Source organism: Protopterus annectens, chromosome 4.part0 (genome assembly GCF_019279795.1).
Source record: "Protopterus annectens isolate FY-2018-M chromosome 4.part0, PAN1.0, whole genome shotgun sequence".
Classification (NCBI taxonomy): Eukaryota; Metazoa; Chordata; order Ceratodontiformes; family Protopteridae; genus Protopterus; species Protopterus annectens.
In genome coordinates this window covers 702742421-702766115 of record NC_056733.1, presented here as the reverse complement: position 1 = coordinate 702766115, position 23695 = coordinate 702742421, and the positions used below count along the sequence as shown (strand labels likewise).

The 23695-nt window shown below is 38.3% G+C and overlaps 1 protein-coding gene across 1 annotated transcript in view; it reads left to right on the top strand.

The window, feature by feature from the left end:
• LOC122799546 (glutathione S-transferase theta-1-like) overlaps positions 1-23695 on the top strand; it is a 247628-nt gene that overhangs the window by 166329 nt on the left and 57604 nt on the right. The window contains exon 4 of the mRNA XM_044068676.1: positions 12119-12295. Coding sequence (XP_043924611.1) covers positions 12119-12295 — 177 coding nt within the window. The remainder of the gene's footprint in view (positions 1-12118; positions 12296-23695) is intronic.

The window sequence follows — 23695 nt, the reverse complement described above, 5'->3', positions numbered from 1 at the left end:
TAGGTTTGATTCTTATGTTTGGTCTGTTCCTCAGACAGCTTTTGTCCTTGGCAAATCAGTAGGATACTCTGGGGATTGCAGTCAGCAAATGCTGACATTCATTTGCATTTCTGACTTCATATCCCTCAGAAAAGTTATGTTACAACAAACCCTGTAACACCAGCAACTTTTTTAGTTTATAACAGCAATATTTTAAGTATGCCCCTGTTTTTGGACCTCTGTCCCCTAATTATGTCAGACTTTGTCCAGATGTCTTGCAGTAAGAGGTTTAGAGATATGGTATACCATTATTTACTGCCTTCATTCCTGATATCATCCCAGTGATTTAGCAGAATCCCAGACATGTTATGAGGCACTGGCCATAAATATGGTCCCACACCCTGGACATTCTGTGGAAATCCGTACAGCTGGTATTTATGTATGTTTGGCCATTGTTACCAGATGGTCAAGACTGTGTAGCAGTGTAGTGTGTAAATGCTTGTTGGGCTGCGTAGGGAGAGGGAAAGATGTGAGCATCACAGATCCTTTTCTGTATTGACTATGCATGCTGCTACAGCTGCTGGTGGTCTATCAGCTGTATATATTTGTAGGGGTAGGCAGAGAAATGTCCTGTAACACCTCAGGACGTCCAGCACACTGTGACTTGGGGCAGTATATGTAGGTGTAGTGTGTGATTGGCAATCAGGATATGTTTTTTCAAACAGTCATTATACTCTAGAGTTCTGTTGGGGTACTGGTATGTTACTGTGACTGTGGTGCAAATGGTAGTGGGTGGACAATTTCTCACCGATGTCTGCTTTGCCATATGGTTACATCCCTGTAATGCATGCTATAGTTGCAAATGCATGAGTAATTCCCCAGAGCTGATTTGGGGTGGTGTTGTGTTGGTCTGACTGTAGTCCAGAAGGTGCTGGGTGACATGGTTGGCAGCTCTCAGTGTTTTTTCACTTCTGTTGCATGACTGCAGTCATACTTCTCCACTGTCCAGATGCGTAGTTCATATTTTTGGTCTGTTTCCCATAATAGTTATGGGTGTCCGACAAATCACTGGGATGATGTGAGCATTGACATCACTACATGATGATAATCATTTGTGTGTCAGACCTGAAATCTATCAGAAAATATATGTTAAAACAAACCGTGATACTCTAGCACACGTCTAAGCTTATAACAGCCACATTTCAAATATGTCACTGTTTGTCCTTTATCCCCTCCATTTTGTCAGGCATTTTGCAGATGTCTTGCAGTAAGAGGTTGAGTATGTATATATATATATATATATATATATATATATATATATATATATATATATATATATATATATATATATGTATATATAAATATTATGTATATAGGTTCATAGGTTTATAGGCATGTACTAGGCTAATGACCCTGGGGCCTATGTAATCTTAGCCAATAACAATCCCTAGTATCACGTTGCAGACATTAGTTCCCATTGCGTCTATCAAGCTGGGCAGCTGAGGTGATCCCCAGGGTGAATTTTCTATTTCCCATCCAGTCATCAAGATTTCTTTTGAAGAGGGTCAGAGAAGCTCTGCTTGACGTGGATGGGGAGTCTGTTCCAGAGCATGGGCAGTCTCTGGGTAAGGAGCCTATCCCTCCAGCATGTTCTATTTAATATGGTAACAAGATTGAGGTCCCTAGAGTGTATGGCATGGTGGGATTGCTTTTCTTTTAGATGTAGCATGTCTAGCAGCTCTGGGTCAGACATGGCTTTGTAGGTTAAGCAAAGATCACCTCTAAGGAAGCGATATGAGACTGAGTATAGCTGGAGTTTTTTGAGTCTGTCAGTATAAGGCATGTGTTTAAGGTCTAGAATCTTCTTGGTGAGGTACTTTTGTGGCCTTTCCAGCTGTTGCAGGTGTCTAGTGAGGTACATGCCAAAAGGGGAACTGTATTCTATAATAGGTCTAATGAGGGACAAGTAGAGAGAGATGATGACCTCTTTCCTCCTAGATGAGAAATCCTTTGGTGATGAGATGTGCCACATAAAAGGATTTTCTAACCTCAGTGCCAATGTGGTTGTCAAAGGAGAGGTTGCTGTCAGCCTGTGTACCCTGATCTCTTATTACACCTTCTGAGTTAAGTGGAACACCGTTGATGTGGTAGTTCATGAGCACAGAGTTTTTCCCAAAGGGAAGAATGATGCATTTTTTGGCATTTAGTTTAAGGCCGTGGTAGCAGCAGCAGTCAATGATGTCAGTGAGGCCCCAGGATGTCTACATCAGTTGGGGATTCTATAATGGCTCTCAGTTTGCAATCATCTGCAAACCTGGTTAGCCAGAGTCCTTTTGTGTTGGCTTGAACTTCTGAGAAGTAGATGCCAAACAGAAGGGGACCCAGGAGAGATCCCTGTGGGACACTGCTTGGTAGTCCAATTTGGAGTCTGCAACATTTACAGTGTGAGTTCTAGTCATGAACCAGTTAGCAGCCCACCTTGTGACATAGGGGTTAATGCCTAGATTAGTAAGTCTATCAATGATTCCCGAGTGGGGAATGGTATCAAAGGTCTTGGCAAGATTGATATAGGCTGTGTGTACCACCTTGCCCTCATCCGCACCTCTTGTGGCAGACTCAAAGAAGTTTACCAGACTGAGCAGGCATGATATAACCTTCACAAATCTGAACTGCATGGGGTCCAGAGTTTGGAGGCTTGATATATCCTTATTTATAAGGTCCACAATGATAAGCTCCATAGCCTTGCATATCAGACTAGTCAGGCTAATGGGGCGGTAGTTTCAGGGGTCTGTAGTCGCTCTCCCTATGTGGAGTGGGATGAATGTGGCTGTTCACCATTCGGTGGGTACAAAGCCTGAAGTGAAGCTGTGATTGAACAGGGCACTCAGGTGTGGTGCCATTTCATTTTGTAGCTCATGTAGGACATATCCAGGGATAGTATCAGGTCCCATGGAAGCTGTGTTCTTTGCTATAGACAATGCAGTTTTAACCTGAGCAGCAGTAATATTAGGAACTTGACATTCCTCGGGAATAGGTATTGGCCCTTTGGGGGTGAAAGGGGGGTAAGGTTTGCTCTGAACCTATCAGTCAATATATTGGCAATGTCAGATGGCTCACTATATGTGTTGCCATTGTGCTGTAGCTCAGAGCAGACCTGAGTGTTGCCTGAAGATTCTTGACACAACTATAGAATGCCTTATAGGTTCATAAGTTCATAGGTATGTACTAGGCTATTGGCCCTAGGGCCTATATAAGCCCAGCCAAAAGGTACCCTGGCTTTCACCACCCCAAAAAATTATTTTCCTGTGCCACTGTTGAGCACAGCCACAGAAGTGATCCCTGGGGTGAATTCTCCCATCCAATCATCAAGATCTTTCTTGAAGAGTGCTAATGAGGAGCTTTTTTAATATAGATAGGTAGTTTGTTCCAGAGTATGGGATATCTCTGGGACAGGAATCTATCCCTCCAGCATGTTCTGTTTATTGTGGTGACAAGGTTTAGGTCCCTAGAGCATGTAGCTCGTAGGGACTGGGACTTCTTTAAGTGGAGCATGTCTAAAAGCTTTGGGTTTGACATAGAATTATAGCCTGGTAGCATGGGGTGCTCTCTGGAGCCTTGAAACAGGTTTCAATTACTGCACAGACATCGTTATTCTCCATTTTAAGGAGGGTTTTAAGTGAATGCATTTTGACAGTCAAACTTCTAGCATTGAGTAGAATAACCCTTGGATTACGTTTGGTTGTAGCAGTTACAGTGGTACCTTTGAAATCAAGACATTGCCTAAAAAGGCACTATAGGGGTGGTAAGTACCTTAGCCAGTATCCAGAATCCCAGGGGTGACAGACGCAGGCCATCTCTCGAGAAGCATTGTGGTCTGTTGATCATGTCATCCCAGGCAGACAGATATTGGATCCCCTTAGAATGACATCAGAAATTTAGCCAATTGTTGAGGTCAAACATTTTCTGCTTGTACTATGGTATCATGCTGGGTGATGGCAGGATGCTACTCAGGGCTAGGGTCATATCTGCATGAGCTACATGGTCCAAGAGCTCCTCCATGTCTCTTTTCATGTAGTCCAGAGAGGTACATCTCAAGTTGTTCACACCAAAATGGACAATGACTGAGTCATATTTGTACCTGCTGTGGCAGACCTGAGTGCATGCATTATGTGGTGGATCCTGGCACCTGACAGGCAGCTAACTGTAACTTTCTCCTTGTTCAACCTGGTGAGTGGGACATCAGTGTGCCTTACTATTGAATCATCTATAACTAGTGTATTGGGTATACTGTATTGCCTTAGGGGTGTTTTTCTTTGGGTGGCACACTGTTTGTGTGAACTATGTGTTGCGTGGTTTGTACCATGGTGTGGTGGTTGCTTGAGTGTCTGCCTTGGAGGTCTCTGATGTTTGGGTAGATTTTTAATGAGAACCAGTTCAAAGGTGGGTGTGTGTTTTGTCTTTCTATGTGAGGATTGTGGTGGTGTATGTTTTGGAGGACTATGTGATTCATGTGGTGTGGTGCAGGTGTTGATTTTCATCTTGGCTGGCAATTCCAGTCATGGCATGAGAGTGCCTTGCTTCAAACCTGGATATATGGGTGCCTGTCTGACAAGTCTGGGTCTTGGGAGGTAGGAGGAGAGGGTTGTCTGTGTACATGAGGCAGTTGCTACATTGCCTCAGGATGCCCAGGTTCACCAGGTTACCAGGAGTGAGCACAGGGAACTGACCTTTAGACATACCTGGATGGGTGTTAATTTAATAGTACTGAAGTTGTTTAGTGTTGGTAGCAGAAAAAATGTTCCAGTAAATGCTACAAGAGGCTTTGAGCAAGTGCTAGAATTTGATACTCAAGATGAGTGCAAATGGATGTTAGACTGACAAGATTTAAGAGAAAATTTGAAGATTAGACTTTCTAGCACCAGAAATAGTTTAACCCTTGCTTAGCGGTGCTGAGCGACACACAAAACCGCACAAACATGGGTTTTAAGGCAGAAAGTTAAAAGGGATAGAAATGCTGCCCAAGCAGCCAATAAGCTCCAATTTCTGAGTTTGAAACCACTCCTCCTGTGACTGACAGGCTGTCCAGTGCTTATAACAGTACTAATTCCACAGGTATTTCCCTAATGTTGGATGACCATCCTGCATTATATATTTTTACTAAAACATTTCTAATTCTCACAGCTCATGTGGAGTAGTGGTAGCTGCTGTGACTGGTGTGCATAGGACCCTGAATGTAATGCTTGCCAGGGATGTGTATTTTCCATTATGTTAAATGACTGTAGTGCATGGTATGTTTGTAAAAGCAGCACAACTTCCCACAGTTCAGATGGTGTAGAGGTACATTGCTGTGATTGTAGCACACAGGATCCTGGGTTCAAGCCGTGGTAGTGATGACTTTTGTTTCATTCATGTTAAATTACCATAATGCATGACATATGTGTAAAAGCATTACAAAATCCTACAGCTCAAATGGTGTAGTGGTACATTACTGTGATTGTAGTGCACAGGGTTCTGGGTTGCGACTTGGCAGGGCTGGTCATTTTGTTGCTGGACAGAACAAGGGCTGATGGAGACAGAGTGATTAAAGCACTTTTAAGCAGTTGTAAGTGGGTTTGAGTGGTTTTGCATGAAACTAAGCGATGCTAACAGATGGTTAAGTCCTCATTTCTTCTTAAACCCATGCTAATTTTAAATAAAGAAAAGAAAAAACGGGTGATAGGAAAGTGGTGAAAATGGGGACAAACAGGGGGTAAAACATTAGGAAAAGCAGCTAGGGAAGTGCGGGATGGGTGTAGGAAAGGACCATAGCTGTACATTTCTACTGCAGCAACAACTGTGACTGATGTGGAAAATTTGAAATTTACAGCCTCACACCCCACAGGGAGGGGTGCTGGCAGCATACATTTGTAGAGTAATTTGGTTGCAAATCGATTTACGTCACTGGACATGGTGATGAAATGTAGAGCTATGTGTGAAGCAATGATTTTTTTGTGGGACAGATGTCGGTGCAACCTTGTCAGGCTGTCAGCATGGGCCTCAGCATTGCTATCCCACTCTGCTGCAGCTGTAGGGGGAAAAACAAACATTATGCATATCTGTCTATCACATACTCAGGCTAAGATTTAGTACAGCTATGGATGAGATACTTACTAACTAATGGAGCATTCTGTGCCTGTGCATCTTGGATCCACTGGGCCAAGAGCTCCCCTTCCACCTCTTTAGGTTGGCATAATGATGCCATACCTGTTCACCAGTTTGGGGGATTTCAGTGGCACTGGTGAGGTTGCATGCCAAATGGTCCCAGGCTTTCACGTTATACTGAGAGCCCTGGTACTGGCCTTGCAGCAATCTGTCATCATGGTTTTCTACAAGTAAACCAACCATGACCCTGGACGTCTGACTGTCCCAGTGCTATGCCCAAAAGTGGGCTCCCTCTCCAATGCCAGACAAGGTTCCTGCAGAGATCAGACTACAACAGGTTATGGCTGTATTCCTGAAAGTACAGTTTAAATAAGGCTATATTCCTGCCCTTTGTTGTCATTGGACCATTTAGAAAATGCTTAGCTCAGCTAAGTTGTGCGCAAATCTGCTAAGCTGAGTTGAACAGTACTTAAAGGGGTAAATGCTGTACACTGCTTAACAGTGTGCAAATCTGCTTAGCTGAGCTGACTGCTGCTTAGAATTGTTGTCTAAGCAATGCTTAAACCAGCTAAGCATAGCTGAGCACTGCTTAGCATCTCTCAGTTTTCATTTTAAAAAAATATCATAATTGTTGATTAATTCATCATTACTGACATTTTATTAAGTGCATATGATTTACTTTACATGACATCCCCCTATGTGCTTTCATTACATTACCTTGGGGTGTGACTATACTGTATGGGACACTTGTATATACATGGGGGATTTCACATGTTATATGCACTCACACTTCCATTTTGAACCAGCTACACTACCCTGGGTAACAAATATCAATTACTACATAATTTAACATAAAAAGATTAATTTTAACAATGCTTTCCCATGTAAAAATAAAGTGCCTGTTTTGGTACTCGAACCATGAACTCCTGCATGCAAAGCCAGGACTCTAACCACTACACTATCTCATCATTAATGATTTTAGCTATACATTTGTATTTAGCTCCTATGAGATGTTTAAGCAATGCTGAGCAGGGGGCCATAACATGCAAACCTGCTCAACTACACTTAAACTTAACTTAGAATGGAAAAAAATATAAAAGCACTTTAATTACAAGTATCACTACTACTTATAAGTCATATTTGGTAATGCACTACCTGTCATTCCATCAACTGTCTAAGTCTGTATGGGACATATCAGGACTGACGTCACTACATAATGGCATACATTTGGAGTTTCAGACTTCTACTCCTTGTCTGCATGTTATGTTAATACAATCCCTGCTCCTCTATCAACTTTCTAAGTTTGTAAGGGCAATATTTATGATCTGTCCTTATTTGTCCTCCCATCATTTTAGGCTTTGGCCAGTATTTTGCTCTAAGAAGTTGAGACATGTTAAAGGTGCCATATGGCACTTTGACAATGCAGGGGGTGTGTGGCAGTACCTGTCACACACACCCTGCATTGCTTCCTATTTAAATAGTTCTTTCAGTGTCTGCAGACACCGGTAGCAGTTAGAATGTGCAGTATGGCACTTTGACAATGCAGGGGGTGTGTGACAGCACCTGTCACACACCCCTGCATTGTTTTCTATTTACATTTCCTGCTGTCAGTGTCCGCACACACTGAAAGCACTTAGAAAGTGCCGTACAACACTTTGAGTGCAGAGGGCATGTTGGATGTGCAGGCACTATGAAAATATACCCCCTGCACTCAGTAGTGTTCATGTCCACTTAGCCTTATTAGTAGTGTGCCTTCATGAATATGTACAGTGCACTGCTGTTAAGGCTATGCAGAAATGGACACCATTCACTCTGTGCAGGAATGACACTATTCCTGCAGAGAGTTTTTTGAATCCTGGGGTTTAACTTTATTTTATTAACCAGGTAACAGACTCTATATTTTAACTGCTGAAATGAATAGGGCAACACCCCCCCTATAAACCACAATGTCTTTGTTGGTGCTGCCTGGCAGGTATTTGCTTTGTCTTCATGTATTATTCACAGTGCAGTTGTGTATACACCATGTTTCCTTAATGCTTCTTATTGCACTTGTGTCTGGCCAGGGTCATGGCTGAAAACATACACTTTGAATTTGTTCACTTACTGGGTTAACAAACAACAAGTAAATAAAATACCACTAATTACACTTCATTCCCTGGCATGGAGTGCTGTGCATAACTGTTATTTTACTGATAGAAAGTTGGGTCTGGACTGAGAATGATCCTTTAGATCAGAGTATATTTATCTACTCAATAAATATAGTATCCACCTGTCTTCTGGTCACTCTGGTCATAGTAATACATTTCTTTGAAGGCTGTTATCAGTGTCCAGCCAAGTTCACCCTGTTATGATGTCATTCTCATCACCATTATCATCTCAGTACAACATGCCCCATGGTGGTAGCATGCATAACAGGGCAGATCAGACTACTATTGCTAAGAATCTGTGCCTCCTCCTACAAAATCCATTGGCATGCCTCAAGAAAGGTCAGAGGAATCATTTCTCCACCATGTCCTGAGTCTCCCTGGGTCCTCCTCTTTGTGGCATATGCCTGGCAGCCCTCATACAGGAAATTCCCAGGGCCATCCTCAGTAAGTGCTCAAATCACTTCAACTGGCTTCCTTTTTCCCAGAAAAGCAGTAACTATGCTCTGGGCCACCTCCACCATATTCTCAAGCTCCTTACTTTGTCATGGAGAATAAATCAAGCCCTGTGAATGAACTTTAGTCTCACAGCCTGTATTCACAAATTCATCCTTAGTAATAACCCAAATTTCATGACCATAGATGAGCATAGGTAGGCTGGACAGAAAATTCAAAGCTTTATTTTGTGGCTTGGCTCGTACTTGATAAAATGCTGCTGAAGCATCCCTCCCCTGGTTAAGCTCCAATCCCCTACTACCCTCACTTGTGAACAAGGGTCCAGGTTACCTAAATGATAAGAGTTACTTGTAAGTCTGAGTCCTGCAATAGCATGAATAAATGTAACAAAATGGGGACTTATATATTAAGGTCAATATAGCTGTATTGCGAAGTATACCTTTTCCTTGGGTCTATATCAATTAATTGAAATCTATTTATATTGAACTGCTATTCATCAAACCAATGTCATCAAACTCCCCTTCAATGAATATTCAAATCATTGAATGTTTTTCCCAGGTAAGAAAACTAGCTGGATAATGTATAGAAATTTGCTCTTTTCTCCCCTGTAGTGCGATCTTGGAGTTGATATATATATATATATATATATATATATATATATATATATATACGTGTGGGGGGATGCAGCCCTCCACACTGGGGGTGTGGGTGTACACCCCCAGTTTTTGGGTTTAATTTAATGTGTTTGTGTATTGGTTGGCTTGTTGGCCAACTAGATTCTTTACCTGGGAAAAACATTTGCTAATTTGAACTTTCGATGAAGAGAAGTTTGATGATGTTGGTTAGATGAATAGCTGTTCGATGCAAGTAGATTTTGATGAAATAATACAGACCCCTTTCCTTTGAGGTATTGCTGTCTCAGAGTTACTATATATAATTAATGGGGGTGCAGGCAGCCTCTGAGGTGTAGGAGGACTTGCTCTCAACAAAAAATAATTTCAAAGGAGAATAGCAGTTTTTAATGTTTTTAGTTGTACTATTTTCTTCCTAATTATGGGATTTGCAATTATGAGCCTCAGAATTACAATAGGGAACCTACTTAAACTATTGTAGCTGAGATAGCTCCTCTCTTTCTCAGCAACAGAGACCAATCAAAACTTTTCTGTGAGAGAACCATACTTTTTGAATTACTGGTGCTGATTTGCACCCTAATTCTGCTGTACTCAGTAGTGTAGCATTCTACTTCAAATATCACAGTTACTTGATAAAAAGAATTCAACTTTATTTGCAAACAACAGTGATGCAATCCTCACATCCCCAAAGTGCATACTTTACAAATCATGGCTGTGCCTTCATAACCTATCAGTAAAAATCATAAACAGTAGGGGAGGCAAGATAAACAGTTAGAATTCCATGCTGTAAAGAAAAAAAAAACTCAGTTTGAGACCTTCACACACGTGAGTTCAAAAATGCAGCGTAGTCATAAAATCCAAGAAGATTTATTGTAATCCACTCCATCAAGTACTTTCGTCCCTTCACACTTGTTCATGACTGGGTAGGGTCAATACTGACATGCATGAGAAGTAAAGATGTAGCACTTGTTTATGATTGGGCAGGGTCGATACTGACATGCATGAGAAGTAAGTAAAGATATGGCACTTATTTGTGATTGGGCAGGGTCGAAACTGATATGCATGAGAAGTAAGTAAAGATATGGCGCTTGTTTGTGATTGGGTAGGGTCGATACTGACATGCATGAGAAGCAAAGATGTAGCACTTGTTTGTGATTGGGCAGAGTTGATACTGAGATGCATGAGAAGTAACTAAAGATATGGCACTTGTTTGTGATTGGGCAGGGTCGATACTGATTTGCATGAGAAGTAAGTAAAGATATGGCACTTGTTTGTGATTGGGGTCGATACTGACATGCATGAAAACAGGTTCACAGAAATCCTCTGTTATTGTGCAGCCATCTTTAACATTACCTTGGAAGATGCTGTCTTCTGGGAAGGCCATGGCTTAAGAGTTTTGTAAAAAGTGCACTGCATCTGTGTCCCTGGTATTGTCTCTCATGTTTGTGAAATTTGACATGAAGATCTTCATTCATTCCATATCCTAGTGACAGTCTGTTTAGAACTGTATAGTTGCTAAAGTATCATACTCCTGTTCATTTCTAGATGGGATACATATGGAATTTTATTCAGGCCATTGAGGTCCATATTGGGGATTAGGATAACATATTCAAGACCACTGAGGTCCGTACTGCGGGGTTAAATATCTGGGTTTCATTTCTGGATAGGATACATATAGAATTTCCATTCAAGGCCATTGGGGTCCATCACAGGTATTAAATACCCATGTTTGTTTCTGGATAGAATACATATGAAATTTTATTCAAGATGATACAGGGGGGGGTAATGTTTTTTCAGCTGATTTTATTACAGTATAGGGCACCAACAATTATTGTTTTGCCACTATAAGTAATGACGTTAGTCACTGTGCCATGGATGTTCTACAGGCCATTGAAACTATGTGTACTTAATAGCTTATACATCCTCTCTCAACCCCAGTACTGGAGGATGAGGGGGTGGGAGGGCAAGAGCTAGAGAATGCAACCCTCATTCTATTGTAAGCAGGAAGATTTTGGATACTCCTGCAGCTTTCCTCCTTTTGTCTGCCTGGCACTGTGCAATACCTGCCGTTCTGAACCAAGAGGAGATATGCAGTTCTAGAGAGCATCAGTGCTTGGCTGCAATGCATGCATTCTTTCTTTGAAAATGGAGTCCCAAGTCGCTGTGCCCATGAACCTCACTTCCAGATGGCATTGCTGCAACACATGAAGACTGATACCCTCCGTGTAGGTTGGGCAAACCACTCTTAACCCTCTCTGGCCAGTGAGTGGGTTTGACATAATTGTTAAGGTCTTTGCATTATACACACAAGTTAGAGGGTTGAGCCTAGGGTTATTGGCTAGGCTCAAAATGGCCCTTCAGGGCAATTAACCTAATATTCACCTATGAGCCTATGAAAACAGTGTTTCCACCATACTGGTGTTACCACATCAAAATATATTTGTTTACAATTGCTGCTTAAATCTTACTTATTTCCTATCATAAGGGATGCTTCAATAAAGCCCAGCCACTTAATGAACAGCAAGAACAAAACAACTCAATATATCATGAAAGGCTGAAATCTGGAGCTCTAACTGACACTCAGAAGTGCATATCATCAGCTGTGTTCTGCATATACATTGCACTGACTTTTATTTATTTGAAAATTATTAATGCCACTGCAAACAATTTCAGTAAGCCTTTACTGAAAATAAATAAATAAAAGATACTGACGACCCTTCTGTAGCTGCAGCTCATGGTGATTCCTTTACATTTGGTGATATGCAGGGCCTGCTGACTAAGCTGACAGGTGAACCAGTGTCCGAGAAAGCTCTGTCCACAGCAGTTGAAGAACTGGAGGAGACCCTCTGCTTGCTGGAGAAAACATTCCTTCAAGAGAAGAACTTCCTATGTTCTGATGACATCACCATTGCCGATGTCATGGCTATATGTGAGCTGATGCAGGTAAATTTTGTAAAACAGCCTTCTCAGTGTCATCTAATCTAACAGTTAGTAGCTGACTTGACTAGATACAGTCTTATCTTAATTTCCATTAGAACAACGGTGGGATTAGAGAAATGTTATGACTTCTTATTCAGGCATACAACATGGTGATTTGTCAGAGAGCCATATCATAACCGCAGAGGGCTAAAGTCCCAGGAAATGAGATGACATTAAGTTATTTTTGTAGATATTTTTCATGGTGACACTTTCATTTGTTTACTTATGTGTTCATTCATTTATGCATTGTGATAGCTGTGTTGTCAAGCTGGACTAGGTCCTTTTGTAGTGAAAGGCAAGGGAGAAAAACCTACAAAGAAAAAAGTAAATAAATACAACTCTTAAAATAAATCATTCAAAGGACCACTCAGCTGTGTAAATTCATAGCATCAGTAGTATTAATTAACTTAGCCAAAAGTGTGCATTTGCTCATTACTTTCAATGGGAGAGACTGCATTATTGGTAAGTGTTGGTGAGTTTAGCGGATAGGTAGTGTTGAGGTGTATGTGCATGTGTGTGGCTATATGTAGAGGTGTGTGTGTGTGTGTGTGTGTGTGTGTGTGTGTGTGTGTGTGTGTGTGTGTGTGTGTGTGTGTGTGAGTGTGTGTGTGTGTGTGTGACTATGTGTGTGTATGCATATGTGTGTGCGTGTGTATGCATGTGTGTACATGTGTGCATGTGTGTTTGTGTGTGTGTGAGTGTGTGTGTGTGTGTATGCATATGTGTGCATGTGTGTGCTTGTGTTTATGCACGTGTGTGTGTGCATGTCTGTGTGTGTGTATGTGTGTGTGTGTTTGTGAGCTTGTGTGCACGTGAGTGTGTGTGTGTGTGGGGGGGGCACACACATATGAGTGAGTGTGTGTGTGTGTGTGTGTGTGTGTGTGTGTGTGTGTGTGTGTGTGTGTGCTTAACTGAATATGTCTTCATCTCTGATGCATTTCTGAAGAAAGAATGGAAACTCTAAAATGACTGACATAACTGACATTACTGACTGACGCCTGGGGGGATGCCATACCTCTTAACTACTCCTAGACTAATGAGCAGTGGATGTAATAGGGGTACTAGACATCAGGGGAAATTTTTATTCATGTTAATCACTGGGGAGGTAGTAGAGCACCAGGTTTCACAACACAATAGACATTTGGGGGAAGACCCTAGACACCAGGGATTATTTCTACATATTACTCTATGTCACTTTAAAACTTAACTGAACAATATGTCTTACATCTGGATGCATTTTCTGAACAAGAAGAATGAAACTCTAATGACTGACATAACTGACATTACTGACTGACTGTAATCATATGTCAAGCGGGATGGAGAAAACTTAGAGGCAGCATCAGAGGCATTCAGTAAACTTAGGGACAGGTAAGAGGCATATGGGAGTATGTCCGTGTGTGTGTATGTGTTTGCATGTGGTTGGATGTGTGTATGGAGGAGTGGATAAGGGGTGCTTTTATTAACAGGATGCATTGGCCACCAGCCATGCTTACCTCAAGATCAGTGGAAAAGACCCTTTTAGCACTTGCTGTAATTACAAAGCAATTCAGAGACATGCAGATTAACTGCTGATAAGGTCTTTCCTCATTGAGGATAATGTGTTGCTGGTTTCCACTATTTCATTAATAGGTCCATTTTACCACAGCCTTACTGCTCATTGCTGAGCTTGTACCTGAATCCTGGCCTATATTATAAAATAAAATACTGGTACCATCAGATGTCCCCAAACCTAACACCTAGCATAAAGAATACAAGATCAGAGAGAAAAAAATGCCACTGTACGATTAATAATAGCTGTGGAAAAGAAGGATAAAGAAAATATGAGATATCAGAAAAATGCAGAGAAACATGCCATGAATTGTTAGTGTCAATGATGCGACAGGTAGCACGCTTGTCTTTGGTGCTGGAAGATCAGAAGGCTCTGGGTTCTATTTCCAGTCCAGCTAACACTGCAATACAGCATTGGGGGGTGGCAGCACTCTGGATTTTATCTTCCTTCATATGAGACATTAAACTAAGGTCCCATCTGCTTGAGTTGGTGGTAGCTAAGGGGGATTTAAACTATCCCACAATACCTATCAAAAAGAGTATACAGTGTACAAATTTCCATTCCTTTCCATTATTGTCATATAACCATAGGTATCTTACTTTTTATTATTATGTTAAACTACTATCTTCATTATTTGACCACCACTCCTATTTCCACAACCACCATCTAATTTTTCTTAAAATGATTGCTAGTCTCCATTTACCATTAAACATGATTTCATTTAGCCTTTCATTACAAATGGTCCACACAACATAAAATGATCTTTTATCTATTTTAGTAACATATTCCTTATTTTTATGGCTATTATATCCCTACATAATCCTATCCATATTTATTTCATTTACCTCTTTTATATTTGTGAAGAAATTTTCTTTGCCCAAATTTCAAACAATTTTCCAACCCTTAAACATTGTAAGAAAACATGTTCTGTAATTTCTTCTTTACTACAATGTATACAGACTCTTCCACTGATTTTGTTTTATATGGCAGATTTCCCTTTACTGGTAATTTATTAATCACTAATTTCCATAAAAAATATTGACATTCTACTTGCTTATTACATCATGCTTTTTGTACTCTAATAGCTTTAACATTTTCATTCTCTAGCTCAGCCCAAAGATTAACATAATAATACTGTATCATGATATCTTTATACCACAGTATCCTCTCACTTTCAGTTTTATCAGTTTTTGTTTTTCATAAAATAATTTTTTCTTGATAACATCTCATTACTTCATTTAAACATACTTTTCCTCTTTTTGATATTTTTAACATATCCCAATGTTGCTTATACTTGTACTGTAGTCAGTTTACTACTAACCTTTCATGTTTATCATTTATCCAAAACAAAACTTTATACAAATTCAAAGTAGCAGCCTAAACAATTTATTTTAAAGTGTAATACTCTTTTTCCAGTAGGTTTTAATAGAAAATGTAATTGGAAGTGTTTTTATAAAAAGGTTTATTTCATTTTTTTTTTAATTAATTAACTGTTAATTAGACAGGTGGAGGTATTTAAGATGAGTTTGTGAGCATTTGGAGCATACTCTATAAAAGGCTTGTTATAGCCAAGGTGCTAGAGGTTTTCATCACATTTTTTGTCTACTTTAATAAAGTTTTTTTTATCGCTGGCCTTCCCATTTTTTTGTGGTTTATACAATTGGCTTTAATCTTAAACCTCCATCTTTCTTGTTCATGTATAATACTCCTCTCTTTACTCGACTCAGTCTTGAACGCCATATAAAAGAATACATTACTTGTAGTATTTTTTTCATACATTATTGCAACATACAGACACCAGCTAAATATGGAATCTTTCCCATTATAACTGAAATAATCAAATAAACCCTTTTATTAAAATATAGCATGTATGTTTTCCAAAAGCAGCAAAGATCCCTTATTTTATCTAGAATCCTGTTCCAGTATTCCTTACTTACATTTTTACCCCTAAATCTCCTTCTTAACATGGAGATTTATTTCACTGAAACAGATACTCCCCCTATCTTAATTATCATCCAGTGCTTTTCTTTTTTCTTTATGTAAAGTCATGCCTATTATATTTAAACATTGATGTATATAACATATAACTTTTTTCTGCCCAGAGTTTATCAATATCAATATACTATCATCTACATAAGTAAACATGACTGGAATTTTTATTCTTTCATTAGTAATATAAGTAGTATCTATCATGTGCAAATTTACATCTCATACATTCATAACTAATACATTCATAACTAATACAGATAATATCCTCCTCATAGGACTTCCCTGATGTATGCCATTCTTTATATCTATTTTTTGATTAACCATCCCTTCGCTAAATTCTTACTTTACTTTTATTATATGCAGAACTACATAAATTCTTAACTTTCTTACTAATGTTATACTCTTCCATAATTGCCCACAAAGTTCATGTTGTACTGTATCAAACATTTCATGTAAATCTCCTATCATGATCTTGGTGTCATCAGTCCAGTTTATATCATCTGCAATTTCCCTTACAATGAATAATAATTCCTGGCATCCTTTTCACTTTAAACTATATGTGCTATCTTTCATAATACTTTTAATTTTACTTTCCATTCTCTTCAAAATTATTTTCATAAACAATCTTACAGTCTATATTGTTCAGTGCTATAGGTATCTAGTTTTCAATTTTTTATCCTCCTTTTCCATATAAATTTAAGTATACCACTGCATAAATCTTTATACAGAAAACCTTTATTTAACCACTCGTTCTTAAATTTCAAGAATTATTTTTTCTGCCAATCTGTAAAATTCTTATAAAATTTGTATTATATTCCATTTGATCTTCACACTGACTGTAAACTAACTTGTCCGAGTACCTTATCCAATTCATGTAAAGAAATCTCATTTTCAAATTTCTTATTTTCTTATACAGTCAAATTTTAACATGCCATTCTTTTCTTTATACTTTCTATTTTGAAACATTTTCTTTACATAATTTATTATGATATTTGCAATTTGTTCCTGACATCTTCTTACCTCTCCTCTTTCATCTTTCATTTCTCTCATTATACTATTATTCTCTTTATCTATGCTACTCGAATATGCTGATACTGCTTATTTTTTACCCTGTAAATAATATCTTTGCTTAAATAATCATTCTTTAATTTTCTTGATTCTTTTCATAAATTCTCCATTCTATTACATAATATTCTCTATTCCTTTCCAAATCCTTTAAATCATCCATTCATTTTGTTTTATAATTTTTTTTCTGCTTTTCTTTTACATCTGACTGCCATTTTAAAAACACATATTTTTTCTTTCAAAGCTAGCCACCACTCAGGCCACTTTTTATAACACACTGTAGTGGAAATGTGATTTTCCATAAAATCATAATTATTTTTTTCCATTTTTATCCCATAATTTCTCATTTATTCTTTTCAGTCCTTTTCCCAATCTGATATACTAATTACTTTCTTGTATTTCTATCCATATGGCAGAAAGATCTGAAAAGCCTATTATAAATGTCTCTTCCTTAGCTATATTTAAATCTTGTGAAGTAATAAAATAATCTATTTCTGTCTTATACACACCTCAATTATTTGTCCACAAATTATTTGCCAAATCTTTAAATTGCCACATTTTGTAACTTCAAAAATTTTCTTAACATCATTTCCTCTCTTCTTTTTTTCCTCTCGAATCACAATTAAAATATCTTAATATTATATTCATATTAATTACTATATAATCTAAAATTCTGTGAAATAAATTTGCCTTTCTTTACTTGTAATATAGACATATAGTGCCCTAATTCTATACAACTGATTATGCAGTCTGAGATCTACAATAGTCTATTTTCCCATCACTGCCAATGCTATGTTCAATATTTTCACTGACTTTCTACAAAGTAGAACTATTCCTGAACATAGTTCCTTTCTTAGATTCCATATTGTATCTCCTCCCCACATTTTATTTGTAATATTTCCTCTTGTGTCAAAAATCTTACATCTTCTAATATTACTACACCAACATCACACTTAATATACCAATTTAGGATACCTCTTCTACTTATATTTTTTTGATACTATTTACATTTACTGAAAGACTCTAAAGTTATCATTATGCCTCTGTTGTAGCTTACCAGAAACTGTGTAATTGAAGTATTTATCTCATTTTGCATCATCCATTTCCTTTTTCTCTTTTACTCTTATTTCTTTAAATGTTCTTTTCTGCCTCTTACTCTTTTGCCAATAGAATTCTTTTTACCTTTCACTATTTTCCATTTTATATCTTCATCACTTATTTCAGAACCTCCTATATTATCTTCTGTTTCATTTACCTTTACTCTTATTGGTTTCCCTCCTTCCTCTTTACCTTTTATTCTGACTGTATCTTCTATTCATAAATTGTCCTCATTTTTTTCTTCTTCATTCTTTTCTCTTGATTACTGTCCATCCGTAAATGCCCAAGTTTGTTACATGCAAAACATTTTAATTCACAGTTTTTTGTGTCATGACCTTTTCCTCACAAATATAAAATTTCTTATCACAGTTATAAGTGAGCTCACTTTTAGCATTTCTTTGTTCTAATGATGTCTATATTAATAGAAGAAAGTGCTTAAACACTGAATGCTTTTTATTTGTAGAGGTATTCTATTTTGTGATTAAATTGAGAATTCTACTTTACTTGAGTGGTGGGACTGGTTGCTATATCCACCAAAGTGAGCACAGATTCCTTAGAGTATTGGGCAGCTGCATTTGATGGCTGTTTTTGTTATTGTTTAATTTTTTTGCTTCCGGTTCTGAATATACATTTGTTTTTTTTTTTGTATTCTGTTATCACAGTTGCTTATTGAATGATCATCTTTTCCCAAAAAAAAAAACAAAGAAACATGTTTTTGGTTGTCCACAATGTTTTGCAACACCTCTGTTACCCTCTACATTTACCATACTAGGGATATGAACATTTGTTTTTTCATTCTCCATTTTCAGCATAATATAACAATCCCATTCCCTAGTCCACTATCCTCTGTTATCATACATTTTGCTAATGTTCATAACTTCTTTTCAAAGTTGGCTTAGAATTCTCTTTAAAGTCTCTTTTTCAACTTCAGTTTGAAAATGAACATATATTTTCTTTTTTGTTTCTCTGTGAAATGCTTTAACTACAAAAGAATTCCATGGATTACAGTTCTTTTTCCTTTCATACTCTGCTAAAAAACTTTCCAGAACAGGAATCACACTCAAAAATAATGTCACAAAATATCTTGTTTATAAATAAGAGTAAACGATCTTACCTCCTGAGCCTTCACTCCCAACAAAACCATGAAATTATCCCAAATGTCATATCTATTTCTTTTTCTTCATTGTTCTGAATTCTCACTTTAAATTCCCTTTGATTGTTGAAATTTTCTTTCCTCTCTTCATCTCTCATTACTTTACCTGCAGTATCTTTTACAGTCTCGGCATATGATCTCTTTGTCTGGAAATCTCCATTCAAAATAGCTTACAATTTCTCTGATTGAATTTTGTCCATAATTTCACCCCATGAAACATCTTTTCCACTCTCTGGCCCACGCTGCAGCAACAATTTCCCAAAATATCAACCCACAACCCTCCTGAATGGAAGAGTGTAATAATACAGCCATCATTGTTTTGCACATTTGCTTCAGATGAAACATACGAATTCTGCTGAAATAGTTCCTCAAAATCTTGTAGAGTTTCAAACAATGTACTAGCATTCATCTCTGTGCTGTCCACCATCTTGGATGTCCTAGAGTGCTGTCCTCCCAGCTGTCACAGTGCTATGAATGGAACAAGCATTATCCTAATGAATAGGGGAAGTTCCCCGATGCCCTGTCCAAATTTCCCATTAGTATAAATACCACCTCAGGTCTTCCCTGAAAATAAGTCACTAGTCTAGTGGGACAAAGGATACATTAAATGAACTGAAGAGGGAAATTTTGTTGAGCTTGGGCAATATAATGAGCTTACTGGTATGCTAAGGAAAAGTAGGCCTGTCAGCAAAAGAACCTTAGCTGTACTCCTTCTCAGTCCAGCCAATCAGACTAGGAGGCTACCTTCAAGACTAATCCTATGCTTCCTTGTGACCATTTCATAAATTAAAAAAAAAATGCGATACCTTTTAAGAAATATCTTCCTTCTTGTAGTCAGGCACCTTCCTGTCATTATATCCGAGCCCACTGTTGACTTGCAAAATATACCTCTGTGAATTATTTGCATTAGCTTCCTAGAAGATCTCAGATAACATGTAGTCTTCTTCTTCTTTCGGCTTTTCCCGGTTAGGGGTTGCCACAGTGGATCACCTGTCTGCTCATGATTGACAGTGGAGTTTTACGGTGCCAAGTTGCCAGCCTGGTGGCCAACCTTCCACAGAAGGCACGCACTCACACAAAGGGCCAATTTAGAATGTCCAATCCACCTACAGCATGTCTTTGGGATGTGGGAGGAAACCCATGTGACCACAGGGAAGACATGCAGACTCCGCACAGAAGGCACCCCAGATGAGGATCGAACCGGAGAACCTCTTGCTGTGAGGCGGCAATGTTAACCGCTGCACCACTGTGGTCGCCCTTCAGATAACCTGTAGTAAAAACCATTAATTGTTTAATTACAACTTTATATTTAATAATTATAATAATAATAATAATAAAATAAATGGTACAACTAGGGTTGTATGGGCTTTTGGGAAAGTAGTTTTACTACTGTTCCTGTTCGTTAATCTGAGGCCAGCCTCTTTATAACATAAGACACATTTATTATAAAAAGCATGTACTTGTCTGCCTTACCACTACTGTTATTACAAAGTCGTGTTGGTTTAAAGCTCACAGCAGCTGCTTCACTGAAGGACTTTGTGTTAATACATTTGGTTGGAAAAGGTGAATGCACTCTCAGCTGCAATTATAAGCAGATTTCATTTCTGGTTTACACTTTGTAGCAGAGCTGCAGTTATTCAGATTGTATGAACTTTACATTTGCTTTTTTGTTATTTGCTCACTTCCTCCCACGTCACCAGTATGAACACAAACCAATCCGCTTCATTTGTCCTGGCTGCACTACTAAGAGAGTAGTGCTGTAGAGTCAGTGGCAGCTGAAACGAAGAAGCAAAAAACTGACAGTCAGACTCTCACCAGGTCATAGTGCAAAACAAATTGATAATTTTACTTCAAGACAGTCTGAGGCTTGTGAGTGCTAGAGTGATAAATATTCATGTGAGAACAGAGGTTGGTGAAGTCGTGGGATCTGAGCAAGGACAAAATTGCTTGCAGATTTCACTGGAAACCATTTTGATATTACCATGTTTTACTCACTGTTTTGTGGAAGGAAACATCAAATGGATTTAAGTTTTTAACTCAATAATCTGCAATATTTTTTCAAGGTTTCAAATAGTGATGTAGCACCAAATTATTTAAAAAAATAAATAAATCTATTAAACTATAATCTGTAAAAATTCATTATTTTAAACCTTCAAACTTCTTATAATTAAAATTGTCAGAGAAGCGTATTTTTACATGGGCATACACTTCTCAAGTGATTTTTGTTCTTTTCACCTCTGAGATTGTTAAAAAATATTACTTTACAGCAGTGAATGTTGTCCTCATAATCTTTTGCAGCAGTGATACAATGGAAACTACAGCTTTGATCTTTTGTGGTCTTTGTATAGTTAAGTTCCATATAATTCTTAGTTAATATTTTGCTTTAAGAGATACACGTCTGGTGAATGGTGAGACAATCATGAAACAGAATGTACATGGTAAGCTGCCCATCCTTTATCTTATCACACTTGTGAGAACAACTGGATTGGAATTCTTACTGGACCAGTCAAGACTCAGCCAACATGTTTTTCTTTTTCTTACAGAAGTTTTTCTTTAGGTACACAGAACTTTAGGCAGGATAAACTGCACTGGCTTTATAAACTTTACAGTTAATTGCATTATTTAAAATGCAAATAGCTAAAGTAAGTTTTCTGTGAAACTTCCTTGTAAACTTCTCTGTTGTACGAGCATACATAACTGGAAGAGTGTTAGTGACATGCATAATGGGAATTGCTGTGGTAAAATTTATTTAGTTTGCACACGCACACATTCACACACATCACAAGCATGTTTACAGACACACACACACACACACACACACACACACACACACTCTATAATGCAAACACCATTTCCTTAAAATATAAACATTTTGAAGTGTTACAAACCAAAGCAAATTCTGGCACTGCAGATATTCTATTTATTAGTTGTTAAGAAGGTAAGTGAACTGATCTACACAGCCTTTTAAGATACTGTCCTTAAAACTGTGGAAAGAATAATGTTTTAAATTGTTGTTGCTAGATAATATTGAGAAGAAAAAGAAAAAAATAATATCATTAACAGAGCCACCAACCATTTTCCTAAGTACACCCATAATGGAGAGTCAAATTCAGATTATTATGGATAGATATTGTTTGGAAAAGGAGTCAGTAATGTTGAATTTTGGCAGGCTGAATCCTGTGGAGATGATGAAAGAGACTGTTGGTACATTACATTCTTTCAGCTAGTGAATATATCCAGGTCCAAAAAGAAGAAGAATGTGGGGACTGGACATTATAACCAGGAACCATACCACTCAACACAAAAACAATTTGGACAAAGGCAAAAGTAATGGGGGGACAAAGGCCCAAAAACAGGGTCAAATTTTAAATATTGACCTTATAAACTTAAAACATTGCTAAAATAGTAGGTTTTGCTTTGGAATTCATTTTCTGGAGGATAAGAAAGTCTGAAACTAAAATGTCTGTCATTATTTGGTGACTTAAATCCTCAGTGATTTGAGGGAGAACCACACATTTTAAGAGGAGGAGACCAAAAGTATGAGGCAAAAATCTTGACAGCTGAGAGGTATGCTAGGAACATTAAGGCAGGAGTCTTCATTTAAAGGAAAAATAAATACTAGTGCATCAAATATCTGTGCTAGAAAAGTCTGTTATTCATTTTAAAAAAGGGACTTGAGAGCTTGTGAAGGATGATATAAGTATTTAAGCAAGATAATTACATTTTTATCACCAATATGTGTCTTTTAATCTTGCTTCTTTGTTTATGACTAGTAACACTGCTAACTAGAACAATGTATAAATATGCAACTTCTTACTAGTACATTCCTGCTCAGATATGGGGTCCCTCGCACATAGCTTTTTCACTCTTGTGAATATAAATTTGATTAGTGAATATACACTGCAAATACTTGATGGTTTTGTTTATAAATACTAATGTCTGTATGATGCCGCTGCACTGGCCCAGTAATCAAGGAGCCTCAATCCTCACCACTAGCACCAGTGAGGGGCATGCACATTGGGAGGATGACAAGAACAATTTACCTTAAGAGCACACAGAGATCACAGTGAGTCTGGGGCTGGTTTCTCCCTCTCTCTCTAGATCCCCAGTAAGACTCCCCACTGGCACAGCTATAGGGTTAAGATCTCAGCTGAGCGGTCAAGCTAAAACCTCCAGCACCCTCTCTGCCCAACCAGTGCTTTGTGTTCTTGCCCAAGTAGCTGACACACACACTCTTGAGATCTGATGTATGTACAAACACATGCACACACACTCCTGGGAAAGGCTGGCACAGGTTTACTGGCTATGCCCCCTTCTGCCCAGACTAAAAGGTAGGTATCACTGCTACCAACCAGCTCTCTATCAGCTACTATAAGGCCCTTCCCAAAGGGTGACCAATCCTATGGTGTGATGTTACTATTATCCAAATGTAAGTGTGACCAAGACCAAGGCTATTGGAGTGACCTATACAGTGTCACCAAATACATATGCAAGTACTCTAACAGCTTAA